Genomic DNA, 21,715 nt, shown 5'->3' with positions numbered 1-21,715 from the left:
TGAAAAGACTTGAGACTTTTGCTATTTAGCCAAACTCAGTATTTCCAGATGGGAGCTAAGAGGCTTTGGGTCTGCTCAGATGTACTCGGGCCTCTCTTTGCAAGGACCTAGTAAATATTTTCTCTTTTTATCTGAAGATGCCTCTGAATAATCAGTTTGGGTAAGGAGGGCCTAGTGCCCAAACCACACACAAGAATTGTGTTTTTGCTTTCTATTCCCAGTACATACAGCAGGGACTGACACATAGTAAGCATTTGATAAATGTATGCTGACTGTCGGTTGTTTAATAGTAAAATTATCTCACCATCATTTTTAATGGGAAGGGGCAATACCAGCATATAATTTCCAAATTCTGTCCCCAACAGTACAAGTTCATGTGTAACTAGCATTGCTGTGGGGCAAGGTTTGTCAGCATCTTTCTTGTCACTTAAAAGGGCTCATTCCACCAGAGGACCCAAAGATCCTCTTCCTTTTGGGTCCACACCTCTACCCTATCCTTCAATCAGAGGTGAGAGATAGCCTGAAGCACCCAAGTTCTTCTTTAAGGCTAGTCAGCAATAGTTCTTTGGATTAGATAATGAAACAACAATCACAACGATAACATTTACACAGTGCTTTCAGATTTATGAAGTACTTTCTATGTATTATCTAATTTGATTCCCACAACTTTTGAAATAGTGCTATTATTATCTTCATTTTTCAGATGAGGAAACTGAGACTATGAGAGATTAAGTGAATTTTCCAGAATCACAAAACAAGTATATGTCTGAGGGAACTCGGGTCATCCTGATCCTAAGCCCATTACTACATCCCTTGAAGCACCTGGTTTCTAGTTCCACCCTAGCAATAAGGGATATGCATGAGGTTTCTCCACAGAGAGGATTTCAGGAGCAGATGATGTGAATTAAACCTTGTCACACATATTTCTTACATCTGTTTTTCACTATGATTATGGTCTAAATTTAAGACTATTCCCTCCATGACTGTTGTGTATAATTGTGGGAAGAAGCAAACAAGTTCATAGGGGAAAGTTTTGTGTTAACTGTCTTTTATCATGTTATCTCAGAATACCTCAATCTACCAACTCAAACAGAAGTTAGCTTCTTTTTTATCTTCCTCTCCTCCTCTTTATCTTGCTTTCACTCTTCCTCTCCCTCTCCCCCGTCCTCTTTTCCTCTTTTCCCCTCCCTCTTCTGCCTTCCCCCTCCTTTTCCTCCTGGCTTTCATTAAATAGCCAATAATATAGCCCAAGCCTCAAAGGCTTATTGTTTAGGTTTTAATGGTTTAGAATGAGTAGAAATGGCTGTTGTTTTCTGTTCCGATAGAAACTTTGGTTTCTGTGAGGTCTTTCCCTCACAGACCGATAACTTTGGAATGGTAAATTGAGCCATCTTTCTTCACAATTGTAATCTAGCCTTTAATCATTAAATGAATTTAGTCTTAGACAAATTGAAACCTGGGAAAGACCTTAATTTAGAAAGACCAAGAAGGCCCAGGTCATTCTAAGCCATCACTAGTCATCTTCACCTTTTTTCTTGCCACTGGACTTTAATGACTTGCCTCACTTATATACAATTTACATGCAAGTTAAGACATCATACTCATGATATCATTGATCTTCTTTGAGAATGAATAATGATCAACAAAAACCTGTTATCTTTCTATACTTCCATTCTTGATATACTTCCTCCCCTTCATTCTCTGATGCACAAAACTTGGCTTCCTAGCTGTTTTTCAAAAAATGATCTCTTTCTCCAAACTCCTTACCTTTAATAGATCTCTCTCATGCCCAGAAAGCTTCTCTTTCTTACCTATTCCTTTTGGCTTCTCTGGCTTCCTTTGAGGTTCTTTTCAAATCCTATCTTGTATAAGAGCCTTTCTTGTCTACACACCCCTCATACACACTTCTGTTAATACCAAGTATTATATAAATATCTTACATAAGCATAAATATTTTGTGGGGTCTCTCCCATGTGGTTTAAGTCTTTCCTTAATGTCAAGGAAAATGTTTTATCTTTCTTTTATACTTAGTATTTTGCAAAGTGCCTGGCACATAGTGTATGCCTAATAAATGCTTATTAATTGATTGGTAGACATGTATTAAAGTATATTTTAATTAGTTCATTAATTATCTGCTCTTGATACTAAGATTTTTTTTGGATACTAAATGTAAAGAAACAGGTGGCTTTAAAATCTAATTACCAAGAATTGGTTAAAATAAAAAGTTAACAAATGAGCCACTTCCACTACTGTAAATAAAAATAAGTACCCTGATTCAAGTGGCAGCCTTGTGACATCCTATGGTTTCTGCCTCTCATCCTGGTCTCATATCTGTGCCCTTCCAACTGAAGACAACTTTTGTACCATTTGCCTAAGGCATTCTTGAGGTGTCTGCCCAAGGTACAAAAATTCTAAAGTAGAGTTCTCTTTATAAGGTACTAAACAAAGAGTTATTAAATTAAAATTGACCTAAGACAAGCCTTAATTATAGTTTCTACGTGGCAGCTGGGCATGACTAATACATTTGGAAGAAGTGTTGAACTGGGGAAAATGTGAAACTGATTGGAAAGTGAAAAATCAGGGGTAGCCAAGTAAATTTGGAAATCATTAATATACAGATGGTAGATGAAATCATTTGGCTGTCTTAGTTGTTAGTGAAATCATTAGGAAACCTGGGAAGGAATAACAGAATAACACCTCCAAAGAAAAAGAGAAAACGGAGTTTTGAAATAAACATGTACACACACACACACACACACACACACACACACACACACTGGGACTCTGTAATATTTCAGAATGAAAGGAGGGTTTCATTGTATTTAAGGATAGAAAGCTTTCCTTAGGCCTATAAGAAATCTATTAGTACTCTGAGGAGAAAAGAGAAGTTGAACTGAGAAAAGAAATCTTTAGTGCTTTTGGTTAGCCTGCTTTGAATCTTGCTATCCAGTGTTCTTTTTCTTATTCTTAGAAAAGGTTTTTTATATGACATTCTCAGAGTAAAGAATATGTTATACATGGGATGGCAGAAAAAAAAAATAATCATCTCCACTGAAAATTTTGGTCTCTAGCCTATCATTTGGAACTTGGTACTTTAAGGCAAAAAATGTAGAACTCTGGACACAGCTGTATTCAATTTAAGTAGCATATATCATATTTAACTTGCTAACAATTGTGATCACTCTGATGTGTCTGGATTTCATTATAAGAGCTATCTCATATCAGTTCTCAGTGAAATTTATCCCTAGGGAAATTTTTCACTCTTCTATGACTGCACTACCTTCTTTTAATTTGAAGAGAATGATTTTAATTCAAATATTTGCTTTGATTATATACGTTCAAATGCTTAAAATATCAGTAACACTTAACCAGAAGAGTCTATTTGCAAATATACAATTTGTGGTTTGCTATTGCACTAAATACTGTAAACATCTTTAATGGGACAATGAGTGCTTTATCCAACCCCTTCACATGAGCAATGTAGATAGTAACAGTATGAATCAAATTGGCTTGAAATAGATAAATAAATTTTACCATAATAAAACCAAAATAGAGACACAAGGCCAGATTTTTATTCAGATTTAGCATGGTACTAATCTTTCTTACATCTTTTTTGTCTATTCCAGGTTAGTCGTGGGACAGGAAAAAAAGTAGGGTCTTAATGATGTGACTTAGCTTCTTTCTGACCAGGGTAGAGATTTTTATCAGATAATTCTATTACCAGATAATTCCCAAACTATCTAAGAAGGAACTCTGGCAAACCCCATTGTCCATATCCCAACCTCTGCACATCTTCAAACAACCTTTTGAGGTATTGATTAGTATGTCTTCAGGCAGATCTGAGACCATGTATGACATATCTGGCTCCTGACCCTTCCCTCTTGAGTTTGTAATGCCGGAGAAACTGAGGTAGAAGAGAGATTAGAGAGTTTTTAATATTTTATTAATAGGAGGGTATAATTGACTGGACAGGACTCTCATCTCAAATTATCCAGTCAGACAGAGATAAAGATATACTGGGACCAAGGAATCCATGTTGGTCCCAGGGCTGGAGGAGATTGTCATTTCAAAGAATCCAGTGGACAGCATCCAGCATACAGCCACCAGCCTCCAGCAATGAATATAGGAACCCCAACTTCTTAAATACCTTTTCTCTAAACAAAGGAAGGGGTAAGAAGCTCTGGAAAACTTCTGTCAGGATAGGCGAGGCCATAAATTCTAAAAACCCAGACACAGGATGTCTGAATACACAGAAATAAAGATATCAGTGAGGTATCTTGGAATATTTTAGAGGGATATTGTAAATTCTTGAGGGCAGAAAAGAGTCAAGAGATCTATTCTCTTGTTTGTCTTGCTAATTTATAACCTTAGAGCAAATGGTCCTCAGTCTTAATGGCCTAGAGTGGGGTTTACAACTAAGGGGATTGAGACAGAACAGTTAAGGAAACTGAGACAAGGGAAACTAGTGCAGGGAAACTGAGTCAGGACAGTTAAAGAGAACTGTGGCATAACAAGTTCATGTCTTTATACCTGGAAAACAACCAAGACTATTGTTTCCATATAAAAGATCTGCTTATGATGAAGATATTTGCTAAGTTCTCTTCTGGACTAAGCCCATTATGAAGTGCTCTCTTCCTCATAGTATTTTGCCCCTAATGGCACTTTTCTCCTTAGCCTATCTGCTCTTCCCACTCTATTTCATATTTACTATTCCTAGTATCTACCGTATCACTTCATTTTGTCTGTTACCCTTTCCCCTAAATAAATCTATCTTTTGCCAACAAGAATGGCCATTGAAAATTTGTTACATGTTTATTTCAAACCAGATATTGCTATCTCAACCATATCTCTTAGTTAACCTCTAGAAATTCCTATTTCCAAGTCCAAGGTTTCACTCCATTCTAAGTCTTATGACCATATAGAGGATTTTACAGATTGAGTAAAGAGATATTCTGTTGGAGAAAGGGCAGTCAGGAAAAAGCATTTGACAGAGAATGTTGACTCAGTGCAATAGCATCTCTCTTAAATATGCCCGACCATTTATTAGAAGACACATGAAACTACATCAGAGTTTGATATAGTCTATTTAATTTGACTCTGCTTCCTCACCATCTACTTGCTGCTCACTTGCAATAGGGCCTCTGTTCATACCACTTTACCAAAAGAGCTAGATCTAAGTGTATGATGGGTGTTTTTAAATAATTTTAGTTGTTAAATCTGGGTCTTTTCTGAATTCCCATGGTCTGCTGCTTTTGATACTACTGACTTCTTAACTACTTTCTAAAGTCTTTGTTTCTTTGATACTACTCTCTCATGAGTTTCTTTCTATCTGTCTGATAGTTACTTCTCAGTGTCATTATCCATCCTTCTTTTGTCCCTTTATCAAGACATGCCTCAGACTTTTTTTTTTTTCTGGCATAGCTTCTCTTTTTTATTCATACTCTCTCCCTTAGTGGTTTCTTTTAAGTTCCATCTTTATGCATATGCCTATCAAATCTCTATATTTTGTCCTAATCTCACCCAAACTATTGTTCTGCATCATTAACCTGATAAATATGTGTATCACACCCAGAATGAAATGTCAATTTTGTTTTAATTTTATTTTATTCTAATCTTAAGAAACCAATCAATATTTCCATCATGTAATAAAATGGATAATAAATGATTGTACATGAAACTGTAAATCTATTATGTACAAATTGCTATTCCTTTTAAACAAATAATATTTATTACATTTTTTTCTTTTTTCTTCCTTCTCCTTGACCCTAGAGAAGACTAAACACAAAAATTATGTGTATATGTGTGAGTAAACCACCCCCATACATCATAATTCTATTTATCAATTCTTTCTCTGGCTGTAGGTAATAACTTCATTTACTTGTTCTTTGTATTAATTTGAATTTTTATGATAATTAATTTGAATATTTATGATAGTCAAAATCTTGTCTTAGTTACTCAAAGTTGCTCTTAAAACAATTTTGTTATTACTGTATACAATGTTCTCTCAATTTTGCTTAATTCATTCTTCATTATTTCATGTGTGTTTATCCATTTATTTCTAAGTTCATTGAGTTTATTATTTTTATAGCACAGTAATCTTTTATGACAATCAAAGACCACATTGTTCTGCCATTCCCTAATTGATAGGCATCCCTACCTTTGCTACCACAAAGAAAGCTGCTATAAGTATTTTAAAACTCGCAGGGGTTCTCAAACTACAGCCCGCGGGCCAGATGAGGCAGCTGAGGACATTTATTCCTCTTACCCAGGGCTATGAAGTTTCTTTATTTAAAGCCCCACAAAACAAAGTTTTTGTTTTTACTATATGGTCCTCCAACAGTCTGAGGGACAGTGAACTGGCCCCCTATTTAAAAAGTTTGAGGACTCCCGAATAGGATCTTTTCCTTGTTCCTTCATCATCATAGAAAACAGTGCTAGTAGGGGTATTGCTGGGTCAGAGGACATAGATAATTTAATAACTTTCTGGGCATAATTCCAGATTGCTACCCCAAATAGTTTAATGTCATCTTCGGACCATCCTCTATTTTATACAAATAAGTTGCCCAGTCTAGTCCATACACATTCCATTTTCTACATTGAAGACATGAATACTTAGCTGTTGTCTGAAAAAGATTTGAGGATTATAATTAACTGAAAGGTCAGTATAATATGGAAAAAAGTTAATGGGCTGTATTAAAAGAAGCATACCTTCCAAGAACAGGGAGGTGAGAGTTTTGCTATAATCCTTCTTCTGTCTTTATCATAGTCATCTGAAGTACAGTATTTAGTTATAGGTACCATAGTTTAAGAAAGACATTATTTAGTAAGCTAAAGAGTTTCCAGAAAAGGCTAATTACGGTGGTATAAGGGACTTGACTCTATATATCTTATAAGGATAAATTGAAGGAACTAATTATGTTTAGGTTATTGAAATGGAAATTCAGAATGGGCATGACTGGCATCTTCAAATCCATGAAAACAGTCATATACAAAAGGAAATAAACTTGTTCTTTCTGGGTTCAGAAGGCAAAACCAGCAACAACAGTGAAAATTGCAAAAAAGGAGGGGACCAATTAGGGCTTGATATCAGGGCAAAAAAACCCATTTTCTTCAGCTACCATTCATAAAGTATAGAACTAAAATATCACTTCTTTTTTTAAACACCCTAATTAAGTCTCTATTTTTTCTAGAACAAAATTAAAAGGCCTTAGTCTGGTACCCTTAGAGTTTATATAGTCACCTCATTTTATAGATGAAGAAATTGAGGTCCAGAGAGATTATGACTTACGCATAGTTACAACAGACATTGTATTCTCCATTTGAAAAATTGCTTCTTTACCTTCATAGTCTTTTCCTTGATAATTCACTCCCTAGTCTTTGCAACAATGAAATGATTCAGGCCAGTTCCAAAGATCTTATGTTGAAGAGAACCATCTACACCCAAAGAGAGGACTGTGAAAACTGAATGTGGATCACAGCATTAGCATTTTCACTTTTTTTGTTGTTGTTTGCTTGCATTTTATTTTCTTTCTTATTTTTTTTCTTTTTGATCTGATTTTTCTTGTGCAGCAAGATAATTGTATAAATATGTATGCAAATATTGGATTTAACATATATTTTTATGATGTTTAGCATATATTGGATTACTTGCCATCTGGGGGAGGGGGAAAGGGAGGGAAATTGGAACACAAGATTTTACAAAGGATCAATGTTGAAAGATTGTCCATCCATATGTTTTGACAATAAAAGGCTTTAATTTAAAAAAATAATAATAAAAAGATAATTCAGTCCCTAAAAGTTGTCTTTTTCCAAGAACTGTATTTTAAACCATTTTTTCACTCTGGATTCACTCCCTTAAGTTTTGTTGTTGTTAAGTCATTTCGGTAATGTTCAATTTTTTGTGATCCCATTTGGGGTTTTCTTGGCAAAGATTCTAAAGTGATTTATCACTTCTCCAGCTCATTTTACAGATGAAGAAACTGAGGCAAACAGGGTTAAGTGACTTGGCCAGAGTCATACAGCTAGTAAATAGTTGAGACCAGATTTGAATTCAGTTCTTCTTGTCTCCAGGCCCAGTTCTTAATGCACTGAATCCACTTTCTGCCCTTCAGTTTAATGTTGATATTTGAAGGTCCACATAACCTTGTACTTTCCTACTATTACAAATTTAGCTGTCAGCTCTGTGTAGAAAAGTTCCAGATTCAGATTTCTCTATGCTAAATATCACTACCTGAATGGCAACCTGACATTTCAAACTTAATATGATCCAATATGGACCCAGACCTTCCTCTAGAGGACTTCAAATTCTTCCGACTTCTCTGATTTCTCATTGCCTCACTACTACTAATCAGCTTGAACATGTTAGGCTTATCTTCAGCCTCCATATACACCTCATTCTCAGTCTCTGTTTTAAAAATACATTTATTACAAACAATATTGAATGCCAATGCAATTGTTTTAAAATGCCTTTTAACATTTTTTACATTTCAATACAAACATCATTTCAATTAAATTCAATTTTTACCATATATTAAAGCAACTTCTATTTCATCCTCTCTAAGTTTCCATCAATATCTTTCATTATTCATTCTGAATTATTTTTCTCTAATAATAATTAGCATATGCTTCACATCTGGTAATTTATCAAGCCCTGTCAGTTACATTTTCTAAAGATACCTCAAATAAATGTTCTTTTATGTTATCTTGGCTACTACCAGGTCTTAGAGCAATATGATCAAACAAATAGAAACATTCCTGCAGACCTGAAATTGACTTGGATAATTTATCTCTTATCTTTTGTTTTTTATTTATTTTCTTAAACATTTCTCAAATACATATAATCAGTTTGGTGCTTTAGATAATTATTGTATTTTGCCTAGATTAGGGCAAAAGGATACTAAATGTCCTGCTACTATCTAATCATTCTAAATGCAATTGCTACAATAATCTTCTAATAGCATATTTCTAATTGTGTAGCCCATTGGTCTAAAACCTTCAGTGGTTCCATATTACCTTATAATAAAGATTACATTTATTTGCTGGAAATTTAATATCTTCCATGATATGACCCTACACAATGCCCTTCAAACATGACCTATCATTTCCTGGCTCCTTCCCTTTGAGTGTGTGTGTGTGTGTGTGTGTGTGTGTGTGTGTGTGTGTGTTTTGACAATAGCTTTTCATCTCACATAGGCAGGAATTGCAAAAGCCAAGTAGAAAAGGAACACCCAGTCAATATTCTCAGAAGATTTGACCTGAGTCATTCCTAACCTGAGCCAGTTCACTCTCCTTAAATAGCCTCATGACCTTCCACTCCTAGAGGTTCACTCCATTGGTCCAAGATTGTACAGGTACTTGATCATTATCTCTTACTGAAGTTCAGAATCCCTGAGCTTAATTGATCTAACAGCCTTAGGCTCCCAGTAGCAGAGACTACAGACATGTGCCACTATGCCCTATCCTTATGTCCCTTTGTTTTTGCTATAGTTTTCATCTATAATACTTTACTGTACCGAATCTGTCTTTCCAATTCCTATCTACCTATCAATGTCTAATTCAAATTTTGTCTTCCAGAAAATCCTGATCCCCAGACTTAGAAATTGTCTCTATCCACTAAACTCATTAAGTGTTTTATGCCTCTCTTATTGTACTTTCTCATCATACCTTTTATTTTTTTATTCGAGTCACTGCCTCTCAGATGAAAAGTAATATAGAAGGCACTATACCCAACCTATATAACTGAAGCTATCCACTTCTCTATTAATGTGACAATTAATCCAGTCTCTTATCAAAATCTCTATTAGATGGGGAACTTCTTATCTTCTAAAAAAGTCTATTCTACTTTGGACATTTCTGATTATTAAGTTCTTCCTTATGCCTAGCTTTACTTTATCAACTTTTCCAACATCTTATTTGGCTTCCTTAGACATTTCTCTCTCTCTAAATGCATTATAAATCATTTTGTAATATGCAAGTCTATGAATTTTAAATATGAGGTTTGTACGTGCTAAAGTTTGTCTTTAGCTAGACTTGGTTAAGAGGTAGTATATAACAGGCTTTAAGCCATGTGGAACTAATGATGACTAGAAATCTTAGAGATAAAATGAATCTTGTTCATCATCTGTTTTAATTTTCTGATTTTCTTTATGGGTTTTTTTTTGGTAGGGAAATTGTGGTTAAATGACTTGTTCAGAATCACACATTCTGTTAATAAATATCTGAAGACAGATTTGAAGTTAGTTCCTACTGAGTCCAAGGCTGGTACTCTATCCACTGTGCCATTTAACTGATCATCTTTCTGGTTTTTTGAGTTCTTTCTTCTGCCTACATCAAGAATACCCAAGGTGTGGTGACTCAGACTCTACTTGAATACTTCAAATATTGAGCATGAGCAAGCCATTCCATTTTTGGACAACTCTAATTTAACAGAAAATATTTTTTTTTTTTATCTTAAGGCTCCCTATCCTTATTTCTCCTATCTAGAGCTATGAAAAAAAAATCTAATTTTTTTAACATTTGTATTCCCTGATCAGGGCTGTGCCAAACCAGTTCACAAAACTAATTGTTAAGAATTTGATATGAATATTCAGAAATCAGTAAATGTTACAATTTTTTCTTGTTTAGACCTAATAGAGTGAAGTAGAAAATGTTAAAATACAGCTTAATTTTAGAAGTATGTCATTCATATGAATTTTCATTTTCAGGAAGACAGCTGTTAAACATTTACTGGCATGCCCCTCTCCTAGCCTTCTCCAGCCTAAACAGCCCTAGCTTCTTCAAAAGACTCTCAAATGACATATTTGAGTTACTTCATAATCCTAATGCTCTATCTCTAAAAATCATGGAGAGAAGGAAGGAAGAATAAAAGGATGAAAAAAGGATGGAAGGGAGCAAATTCCTTGCTTGTGTCTTCTCTCCTAACCTCCTTTCCTGTATTTCTTCTTTTTTTTAAAGCAAGGGAGGGAAGAAAAAAGAAAGAAAAGAAGGAATGAATGAAGGGAGGAAGGAAAGAAGGGAGGGAGGAAAGGAAAGGAGGAAGGAAGGAAAGAAAGGAAGGAAGGAAGAAAGGAAGGAAGGAAGGGAGAAACAGAGAGAGGGAGGGATAAGAGAGAGAGGAAAGAAGGAAAGAATAAAAGGAGGGAGGGAGGGAAGGAGGAAGAAGAGAGGGAAGAAAAAAAAAGAGGGAAGGAAAAAGAAAGGAAGCAAGCAAGCAAGAATAAATTAAGAGAAGAAAAACAACAAAAAGGAAAGAGGGAGAGAGGGAAAGAGAGAGGAGAAAGACAGGAAGAAACAAAGGAAGTTAGAAAGGAAAAGGGGGGAGACAATTGGGGAAAGGGGAGAGGGAGAGATACTATAAAAAAATAAGACTTAAATCACTTTAAAATACTGTTTAACTGAATTAATCAGAACTGAATAATGAAACTGTCATTGTCATCTACCTTCCTGTATTTTTAAAAAAGGTATATTTTAAATTTACTATCTTTGCATATTATCAAATATAACAAACTATAAATAGCTATAGGTTATGAGAAAGAATCCCTAAATAGATGTAGTGGTAAATGAATAAAGGTGAATGGCCAGTGCCAAAGGTGACTTAGTACAATAGTATGTGTGCCATCAATTTTTGATAGCATGGTAAAAGTAATTCTTATCTAATAGGTATCAATTGCTTATTTTTCTAGATTGATGGTACCTGCCACAGTATAGTCCTAGACCCAACTTTATGCCAATAAATTTGACAACTTAAATAAAATAGAAGAATACCTCCAAAAATATAGCTTGCCCAAACTAACAGAGGAAGAAGCAAATATCCTAAACAGTCCCATCTCAGAAAAAGAAATAGAACAAACGATCAACCAACTCCCTAAGAAAAAATCCCCAGGACCAGATGGATTTACATGTGAATTCTACCAAACATTTAAAGAACAATTAACTCCGATGCTAAATAAACTATTTGAAAAAATAGGGATTGAAGGAGTCCTACCAAACTCCTTTTATGACACAGACATGGTACTGATACCTAAACCAGGTAGGTTGAAAACAGAGAAAGAAAATTATAGACCAATCTCCCTAATGAATATTGATGCTAAAATCTTAAATAAAATATTAGCACAGTATAGTCCTAGTCAAGTTGTTAAAGCTGTTGAGTCCTGAATTGAATTATATCCCTATTGGCCTGTAGAAATATTTTTTCTCTAGTTCCTATACACACACACACATAGACACACATACAAGTTATGATGTTTATATTCAAGTGTAATATGCTCATCTCAAGTAATGATCATTTTGTAAATTGAATGTTTTAGAATATATTTTATATTAACTAGTGCAAAAGAAAGTTCTAAAAAAAAACCACTTCAATACCCTATTTTCATAATACAGTGCTTAATACATTGTGAGATGAGACATACATTTTTATCATCACATTTTATTCAGTCATGAATAAAAATTATCTTTCTCTGATCTTAATTATATCATTCTGGCATTTTAAAGAGCATAGACAGTGATAACTGGTCTCACCCTCCCTTCATAAGTGTTGCTAAAAAAAAAAGACCATGCCTTAAAATTTTGTTTATAATTCAATGTATAAAATTAAGTGGAATGCTTTTTTGTTGTTTGCTTTTTTTTTTTTTACAAAAAAAGGAAATAATTAAAAATAAACATATAAATTACACCATAATCCTTTTCCTTGTTGTGAGCTGAAATGTTAGACAAATTTCACAAAACAGAAGCCATTGACATGACAAGAAGCGAATATTTAATTAAATGCTTTGCAGAGATACATGACTAAAGCTCTGTGCATGACTTGTTCTTTGGGATGGTCCCAGCTGTTTACTTTTAAAAGAACAAATAAAAAGGAAAGAAATCGGAGCAAACAAATGTAGAAAAGAAACAGAAATTAAATCCTTGAAGCAGTGGCTACCTGCATGTTCTCATCTAATTAAACACACAGGTATTACAAGACCATAAACTATGTGACAGACCAACAGTGAAAGTGCATTTTAATACTGCTCTTTCAGATATGGGAAGTCTAACAGCTAGACTCTTTCAGAATGTTATTTGGTGATAATCATTTTTATTTGTAAAAGCTTTACAGAAGGAAATTTAGCACCATCACTTTTTAAAAAAAAATGTTTTTGCCCTGCCTATCTCCATTCTTGGAATAATAACAGAAGCATAGCACCTTTTATTAACTAAAAAAACAAACAAAAGAAAACCTAAGAATATTCAATCCATCCCAGCTTCTAGAGATGAGGTAGCTCATACTAAGAAATGTTGGGTCACTGTCTCACAATTCAAAGGCCAGAATTACCAATTGTATACATCCTGCTATTGACTAAAGAGTCATATTCACAACTTCGAGTTTCTAAACTGTTTTTTTTTTCATATGTCAGTCTGTTAAGAGTATGAATGAATCAGTCCCAACATATTGAGGCTGGAAATAAATGTCACATGTGTTTGTTTATTCTGTTATGTGGAATCCAATGGCTTCTCAAACAGGAAAGTACAAAGACATTCTTCCTCAGATGCACACATCATCCACATTAGTGAGATTTAGAAATGTGTGCCAGGAAAAGACTAAGGACTTTTGAAGTTCAAGTGTGTAAAAAAGACATGTTGAACTACATATTCACATTTTAACACTTCATTAAAATTTAGGATGCTCAATTTATTTGACTTTGATGACATCAAGGACATGGAAAAAGGCTAATTAAACAATTTAGTGAAGGTAATGAGAAATGAATATGACTTTTTAATAGCTTCTTTAAAAGAATATCATCCAAGATTATTTGATATATCAATACTTTTAGAGAAACATGTTCTTCATTTCTAAGGGTCCAAAGGTTACGTAATTGTACTTTATATACTGGGAATGAGAGGTCACAAAAGTGCTCTACTTTACTGTTATTTAAGTTGGCAGTCAAGCAAAAAAAAAAAACAAAACAAAACATTTCATCCTAATTTTATATATCCAAATTTTTAAGCTAGCTATCAGGAAGAATAGCTTGCTCGGAAGTAGTATGCAACATGTACAATACATGGAAATAAAAACTAAACAAAAACTGAGACCTATTAATTTCAAAGTTAATTTCTTTTTTCCTAAGATGGTCATTGGCTGGTACTTTTTAAATCGGACTGCTGCACTCAAAGTTGTCTAAAATCACTTAAAACTGGAGGTTTGTAAGTAAAATAAATATTCTGAAGGAGGCCAGGCTTTAGGAAGAATTGTATATACAGTGCTGATGAAATATCAGCCATTATTTCAAGAGTCTCAGGATCAACTTCAATCAGTCTAAGTTCTTGATAAGGATGGTGTGGTCATGGTTGATGATGGTGGTGTTTGTTGATTGACCTCGTCTTGCTTTACACAAAACAAACCGATCCAATTTCAATGCCAAATTCTTGGTCTGTACTGCCAATATCCACAGGAGCAAGATCTACAATGGGTAAGCGTGCTACATTCTGTGTTCTGTATTCAAAGACAGTCTTGCCCACATTTCCATTACGTCTCTAGAATATGAAGAAGAGATGGGTCATGAGTGGGTTAAGATTATAAAAAGGCTCTAGATTATGTTTACCCTACTCTTGTTAGTAAAGCATTTTTCCCAAGGAAATTCAAACATCTGAAAAATAAAATATATTATTGCCTAGCAAACATTTTGTAATTGTTTTAAGTTTAAGAATTTATCAACTAACAAAATTGATTATGAGCTTACTATTTTCCAGACACTAGGGATACAAAGAAAGGCAAAATATGATCTCTGTCCTCACAGAGTTCATGTTTTAATGGAGGACACAATATGCAAAGAAATATATATATATATCCCAGAGAGATGGAAGATAATCTCACAGGAGAAGGTGCTAGGATGAGGCAAGTAAGAAGAAGAGGATAAGGTGGGTGTTAAACCAAATTTTGATGGAAGTCAGGAAAGCCAGGAAGCAGACACAGAGATGAGAGAAAATGTAAGGTGGTATATGCTAAATATGCTTTTTAGATCTTCTTGAATTGACACTAACTTAATTCCAAATCTAATCAGTGACTCTGTGACATACTGTCATTCACTTACTCCCAGAGTAATAGAAATCACACTTATTGTATGATTTTTACAAAGAAAATGTCTTCTGATTTAATGGGCACTTGGAAAAATTGATCCTCAGAATAGGATACTGTGAGTATCAGAGTAGCAAATCAGAGGAAATATGTTTGAAGGCTAAGGGGAATTCAAAGTATACAAGAGCTTGGGAGCTAAAGAAATTATTTCAAGGAGGTTATAAGAGCATAGTATTGAGAATTATATAAAAAAGGATCATAGTGGAGAAGGGGAAAGAGAATAATTCCACATTCATTATTCTGTCATTTCTAATCTATTTTACTTGAAGTCCATTTTACAAACTTTCATTGAAGGAAGCATTACAAATATTTTAGAGACATTTTTCAAACTGCCTCATTAAAAGCTCATCATAAAAAAAGATCAAAAACAAGCAAAAGGAAAGACAGACAGTTTCTTCTAATAAGTTATTAATCAATTCTTGTACTAAAGGTTTTTCCATATAAGGAAATATAGGAAAATATCTTTAAATTTATTTTATTAAAAAAAATAGAAAAACAGAAAAGAAAACAAAATAAAATGGAACATTAAGTGTGGGCAGCAGAACATCAGGGAGGACTCAAAATAGATAACAATAAATTATCAGTTCAAGAAAGGACATATAAGCGAAAGAAATTATTTTCACAGTGTCCATCTTTTCTTTAGTTCCTTGTAGATTGCTCTTTTGTTCTTTGCTGCATACTTTTTAACTTTATCCCCCCTCCCTCATTTCCCTCCTCCCTCAAGCAGGCAATAGTTAAGCACAGATATATGTTTTATACATATATACATACATATATATATATACACATACACACACACATATATATGTGTATGTATATACATATATGTATATATATACACACACATACATACACACAGACTCACACACAACACACTTTTATATTCACTCACAGACCCAATGTAGAAAAATATTGACAAAATTGATTCTCAAAATTTATTTGGAAAACAAAAAGAATACTCACAGTGCAAGAATCTTCCAAAACAGTGTATCTAAATCGACTGTTTCCTTCTGCTTTGATTTCTAGATCATTAGCGCCTTTAAGAATTACAGCTTTCTTGAGATTCTTGGCTTGGTCATCCATGTACCCTACACTGTTTTTGCAGATATACGTGATGTTCTGAGAAGCTTCTTTTGATAAAAGACGCAAAAAGGTCATCTGAGTAACAGCTGTATTGGGTGACTGGCTGTCTCCATATACAAACTAGAAAAAATGATTTTATGATTAATGAAAAATTTTAAAATTTGTAACAGTTGTAGGTCCCAAACTACTGTGCTAACCATCCTAAGTAAGATACTGAACAACTATCTTTGGATTTCAACTCCCTTATCTGTAAAATGAAATTGGTCTAGATGGCTTTTCAAGTCTAGTAAAATCCAAAATTTATGAAAAGAGATCTCTAAATATGAAAAATGTTATTTTTGATTCTAAATTTCTTTTTAAACAAATTTTATTTAGTATTTTCCCACAGTTACCTTCAAAAAAATTTTTACATTTGTTTTCTTGATTTCTAGTTTCTCTCCCTTATCCACATCCACAATTAAGAAACCAGATATGAAGTTATGCAAAACATTTCCATAAATCAAGTTGTGAAAGAAAACAATAGTTCTCCCACCCTACTGAAAATTAAAAATCCTCAAGAAAAATTAAGTTAAAAATAAAAAGATAGAGTAATAGAGAATGCTTCAATCCACATACAGTTTCTTCTCTAGATATGGATAGAATTTTTATCATAAGTCCTTCAGAATAGATGTGGATGATTGTTCTACTGAGAATAATAAAGTCATTTACAACTAATAACATTGCTATTACTTTGTATACAGTATATTTGACTTGATCCATGAAAGACTTTTCAGGTTTTGTTTTTCTGAGAACATCATGCTAATCATTTTCCAGAAAACAATAATATTTTATCAGAGAAACTTGCTTCAATTTTTTTACAATTACTATTCCTAATTGCATTTTCCCCCATTTATTCTTTCTTTCACCCTGTCCCTCCTCAAAAACGTTTTGTTACTAATCACTCCCTCCTTCAATATGCCCTCTCTTTTTTCAACCTACCCCACTTCCCATATCCCATTTCCCTGTTATTTTCCTCCAAGGAAAGATAGATTTCTGTATTCCTACTGATATGTATGTTATTTCCTATTTGAGCCAATTCTGATGAAAGTAAGGTTCACTCATTCATCCTTTTCCTGCCCTTCTTCCCCTCTACTGTAAAAGCTTTTTCTTGCCTCTTTTTATGGCAAATAATTTGCAGCATTCCACTACTTCATTTCCTTTGCTCCAAGTACATTCCTCTCTCACCCCTTAATTTCATCAATTTAAAAAATATATATATCCCTTCATATTCAACTCATACATGTCTAAACTAACTGCCATAATAATGAGAACTTTCTAATGAGTTACAAATATCATTTTCTCATGTAGGAATGTAAACAGATAAATCTTATTAAAGCCTTTATGATATTACTTTTCTTATTACCTCCATCTGCTTCTCCAAAGTCTTATATTTGAAAATCAAATTTTCTGTTCAGCTATGGCCTTTTCATCATGAATTCTTGAAAACCTTCTATTTCATTGAATAATTACCTTTTTCTCTGAAGGATTATATTCAGTTTTGTTGGGTAGATGATTCTTAGTTGCAATCCTAGCTCCACTGCTCACTAGAATATCATATCCCAAGCCCTATAGTCCTTTAATATAGAAGCTGCTAAATCTTGTATGATACTGACTGAGGCTCCACTATAGTTTGTTCCTTTCTGAATGCTTGCAATATTTTCTCCTTGACCTGGGAGTTCCAGAATTTGGCTATAATATTCCTGGGAGTTTTAATTTTGGGATCTCTTTCAAGAGAAGATTGATGGATTCTTTCCATTTCCATTTTACCCTCTGGTTCTAGAGTATCGGGAGAGTTTTCCTTGATAATTTCTTGAAAGATGATGTCTGGTCTCTTTTCTTGATCATGACTTTCAGGAAGAACAATAATTTTTAAATTATTTCTCCAGGATCTATTTTATGGCAAATGTTTTTCCAATGAAATATTTCACATTTTTCCTAATTTTTTCTTTTTTTTTTTTTTGATTTTGCTTTATTGATCTTGATTTCTCATAAAGTCATTAGCTTCCATTTGTTCAATTCTATTTTATAAGGAATTACTTTCCTCAGTGAGCTTTTGTACCTCCTTTCCCAATTGGCCAATTCTTTTAGTTTTTTGTGTGTATTTCCTTTTATACCTCTCTTAGTTCTTTCCCTAATTTTTCTTCTATCTCTCTTACTTCGGTTCAGACTATGGAAGAGCTCAAAATGGACTCTGAAACTCAATTCTTATTTTTCTTTGAGGCTTGTACGTAGGAGTTTTGACTTTAAACATCTTCTGAGTGTACATTTTGATCTTCCTTGTCACCATAATAACTTTCAGTGATCAGAAATTTTTTTTTTTGTTTTCTACTCATTTTTCTAGCCTAGTTTTCTCAGCTTTTAACTCTCTGTTAAAGTAAGACTCCATTTCCAGAATGGAGATGCACTGTCCCAAGCTTCAAAGGTTTTGTATATCTGTTTTCAGAAATCCTTCTAGGAATCTGCCTACAAGAACTCTTTTCTGTCCTGGAGCTGTTAGATGTATCCCTACCCACTGTAGCTATAAGATCTAGTGTGCTGGCAGGGGCTGGTTTTCTGCAGATGGAGTACGCTGGGATTGAACACCAGACTCCCACCCCATTGCCACAGACTCTCTCCACCAACCTTCTGAGAGTGCCCTGGTGTTCCCTGGTTGAGAGTTCAAGAAGTCTCTAGCACTACTGCTGATTCAGAGGTCCTGATTTTTTGATGCTGGGGTCTGGCCTGGGCCCATCCTGGGATTGTGTGCTGGATTCACATTCCACAGACCTTTCTGCTGACCTTCTACATACTCTTTGGTGTCTATGGCCTGAAAGATCTGGAAGCCACCAGCACTGTCAATGATTTGGAGCTCAACTCAAACCAATGCTGGGACTGGGGTTGGGGCTGGGGCTGGGGCTGGGACTGCACCAGCATCTCCTGTCCTTGCAGATATCCTGCCCTGAGACTCTCATCCTAGTGTCACAGATCTTTTCTGCTAAATTTCTTAGTTGCCTTAGACCAGAAAAATGTTCTACTCCATCTTTTGGGTCTTCTGATGTTCTAAAATTTGTTTAGAGTCATTATTTAAAGGAATTTGGAGCAGTTTGGGGGAGAGGTTTGATTAGTTCCCGCCTTTACTCTGCCATCGCTAGGGTGATATTCCCATTGTATAATAATAGTATTGGAAAATTGTACAAGATTACATATTTCTTAAGTCATACAAACATATGTAAAACACTTTCAAATACAAAGGTAATGATCATATTTTGTTGTCGTTTATTCGTGTTAAGTTGTACATGACCTTTCATGAAACCTTTTGAAGTTTTCTTGGCATACTAGTGTGATTTACCATTTCCTTCTCCAGCTCATTTTACATATTTAAAAAGCTTAAGTAACTTGCCCAGGATCACACAGATTAGTCAATATTTGAGATTTGAACTCAGGTCTTCCCAACTCCCTGCTTGTCACTTTATTGTGTGTGTCAACTAGCTGCCCCAATAATCATATTAGTTACCATTTATAATAGCCAGAAGTAGGAAAATTAAATGTTTTAAATGCATTGCTATTTAGCTGATAATAAAATGTCCTTTTATTTTGAAAATCAAATCATGCAGTAATATGTAATTATGATTTCAAGTTGTATTAAAAATAACTAATGAATTTCATTGCTAAGAAGTTGGGCTTATTATATTACTTTTTTTTCTCTTTCCTCATTTAACTGCAAATTCAAAAGTATCAGGAAAATGAATTATATGCTTTATACTAATGAAAAGATCAGTAATAGACATAAATTATTTTCCAAGGAGCGTTGTTTACTTATATATAAATGGAAAGTGAAAAAAAGAGATTTATTTTGATTTTGGTTTTAGTGCTGCATAACCAATTCAGATAGTTTTGTTATGTTTTTTAACTTAGCACTTATGTTAAAAAGAAAAAGGTTTTTCTTCTTCATTAAACTATAGTTGGACCTTGGAAACATCCTCTCTGCATCTCTGGCATATAACTTTGTGACTTGTTTTATACATTTTGAAGTAGAAGGTTAGAGAAGACTTAGATCAAAGATTAAAGTGGAGATAAAAAATTTCAACTGGTTCTAGACCAAAGAGAAGAGAACAAGGCAAAACCAGAAGTAGGATTAGAATATGTGCAGAGTTAACTAGAGTAGTATTTAAATAAAATTAAAATAAATTTTAAAAATAAAATAAATAAAAATTTAAAAAAATTAAAAGAAAAAAAAATAAGAATGAAGATGATCAGAAAATAAATAAAAGAATAGTCAGAAATCAAGAATGGGGATTGGACATCTTGTAAAACCTTAGATCTTGTCCTTTGAACTCAAGAAACATGATAAAGGAGCTTTTACTGAACTGAATTAGTTATCAAATCTAAATTATCAAAGAGAACTTCAAAGACATGCAAACATAGGTAGCAATGACTTGCATTTTAAGTAACTTTCATTGTGCTAAATGTGGATATATTATATGGCAGAATTATATACAGTCATATGTTCCCTAAGAAAGTATTCTAATAAAATATCATACAAATGATAGTTGATGTTTAACCAATAAAAGTAATTATTATAATTCAGAATTTGTGTCATAATGCTAAAATGTTGCTTATGACATATGATTAATAGAAAAGGAACATGATATAAAGGAAAAATAGTCAGAAGCCTTGGATTTGCATCATGCCTGCCATTTATTATCTATGTGACTAAAGCAAGCTACTTGATCTCTATTAGTCCGTTTCCTTTTAGTAAACTAAAGAGATTAAACCATATTGACTCAACTCTAACATTCTGTGTGGCCAACATTGTTATAACTAATATGATTTCCAAAATATAGAATTACCTTGTAAGCCTTTTACAATCGTCTAAGTTGGGCAACTTGTTAATTAATAAATGTTTATGAAGAACTTATCATTTGTCAGGCATTATGGATACAAAGCAAAATATAGTCTCTATCTTCATACAGTTCACATTCTAATTGAGATTCAAATGCAAACAACTATGTACAGATATATTTACAGATCTATATAGATACATAGATAGATGATAGAAGGCAATTTCAGAGGGAAAGATGCTAGGCTGAGACAGGTGGGAAGGGAAAAGAAAGATGATATTTAAGCCATATTTTAATGGAAGTCAGGAAAGCCAAGAAGCAGACTGAGGAGTGAAAGCAATTTCAAAGAAAAAGTAAAATTTTGCATTAAGAAATAGAAGAGGATGACAAGCTATAGAAGGATTTAAAATAAAAAATAATTTCAAGAATACAATTATTAAGTCATATAATATTACCTGAGATCCTCTATTCATATCAAGGCCATACCAAACAGGTTTATGGTCAGATCTGCTGGCCCACCATGTTTTTCGGGGCACACTAGATGGGTTTGCTGGGATACATGTCTCTCCTGTTTCCATATTGCAGTAAACTTTAATAGCATCTTCAACACATCCTTGGTTAGGATCAATCCAATACTGACCTATGTAACAAAAGGAAGATT

The 21,715-nt window shown here is 33.8% G+C and overlaps 1 protein-coding gene across 1 annotated transcript in view; it reads right to left on the bottom strand.

Annotated features, from left to right (window-relative positions):
• Window positions 1-12,411: 12,411 nt before the first annotated feature.
• Window positions 12,412-21,715, bottom strand: part of COL5A2 (collagen type V alpha 2 chain) — a 196,607-nt gene continuing 187,303 nt past the window's right edge. The window contains exons 52-54 of the mRNA XM_051986039.1: window positions 21,510-21,694; window positions 16,076-16,315; window positions 12,412-14,511 (exon numbers count right to left, since the gene is read on the bottom strand). Coding sequence (XP_051841999.1) covers window positions 14,365-14,511; window positions 16,076-16,315; window positions 21,510-21,694 — 572 coding nt within the window. The 3' untranslated portion in view covers window positions 12,412-14,364. The remainder of the gene's footprint in view (window positions 14,512-16,075; window positions 16,316-21,509; window positions 21,695-21,715) is intronic.

This window comes from Antechinus flavipes, chromosome 3 (genome assembly GCF_016432865.1).
Source record: "Antechinus flavipes isolate AdamAnt ecotype Samford, QLD, Australia chromosome 3, AdamAnt_v2, whole genome shotgun sequence".
Classification (NCBI taxonomy): Eukaryota; Metazoa; Chordata; class Mammalia; order Dasyuromorphia; family Dasyuridae; genus Antechinus; species Antechinus flavipes.
This window is presented reverse-complemented; position numbering and strand designations above follow the sequence as displayed.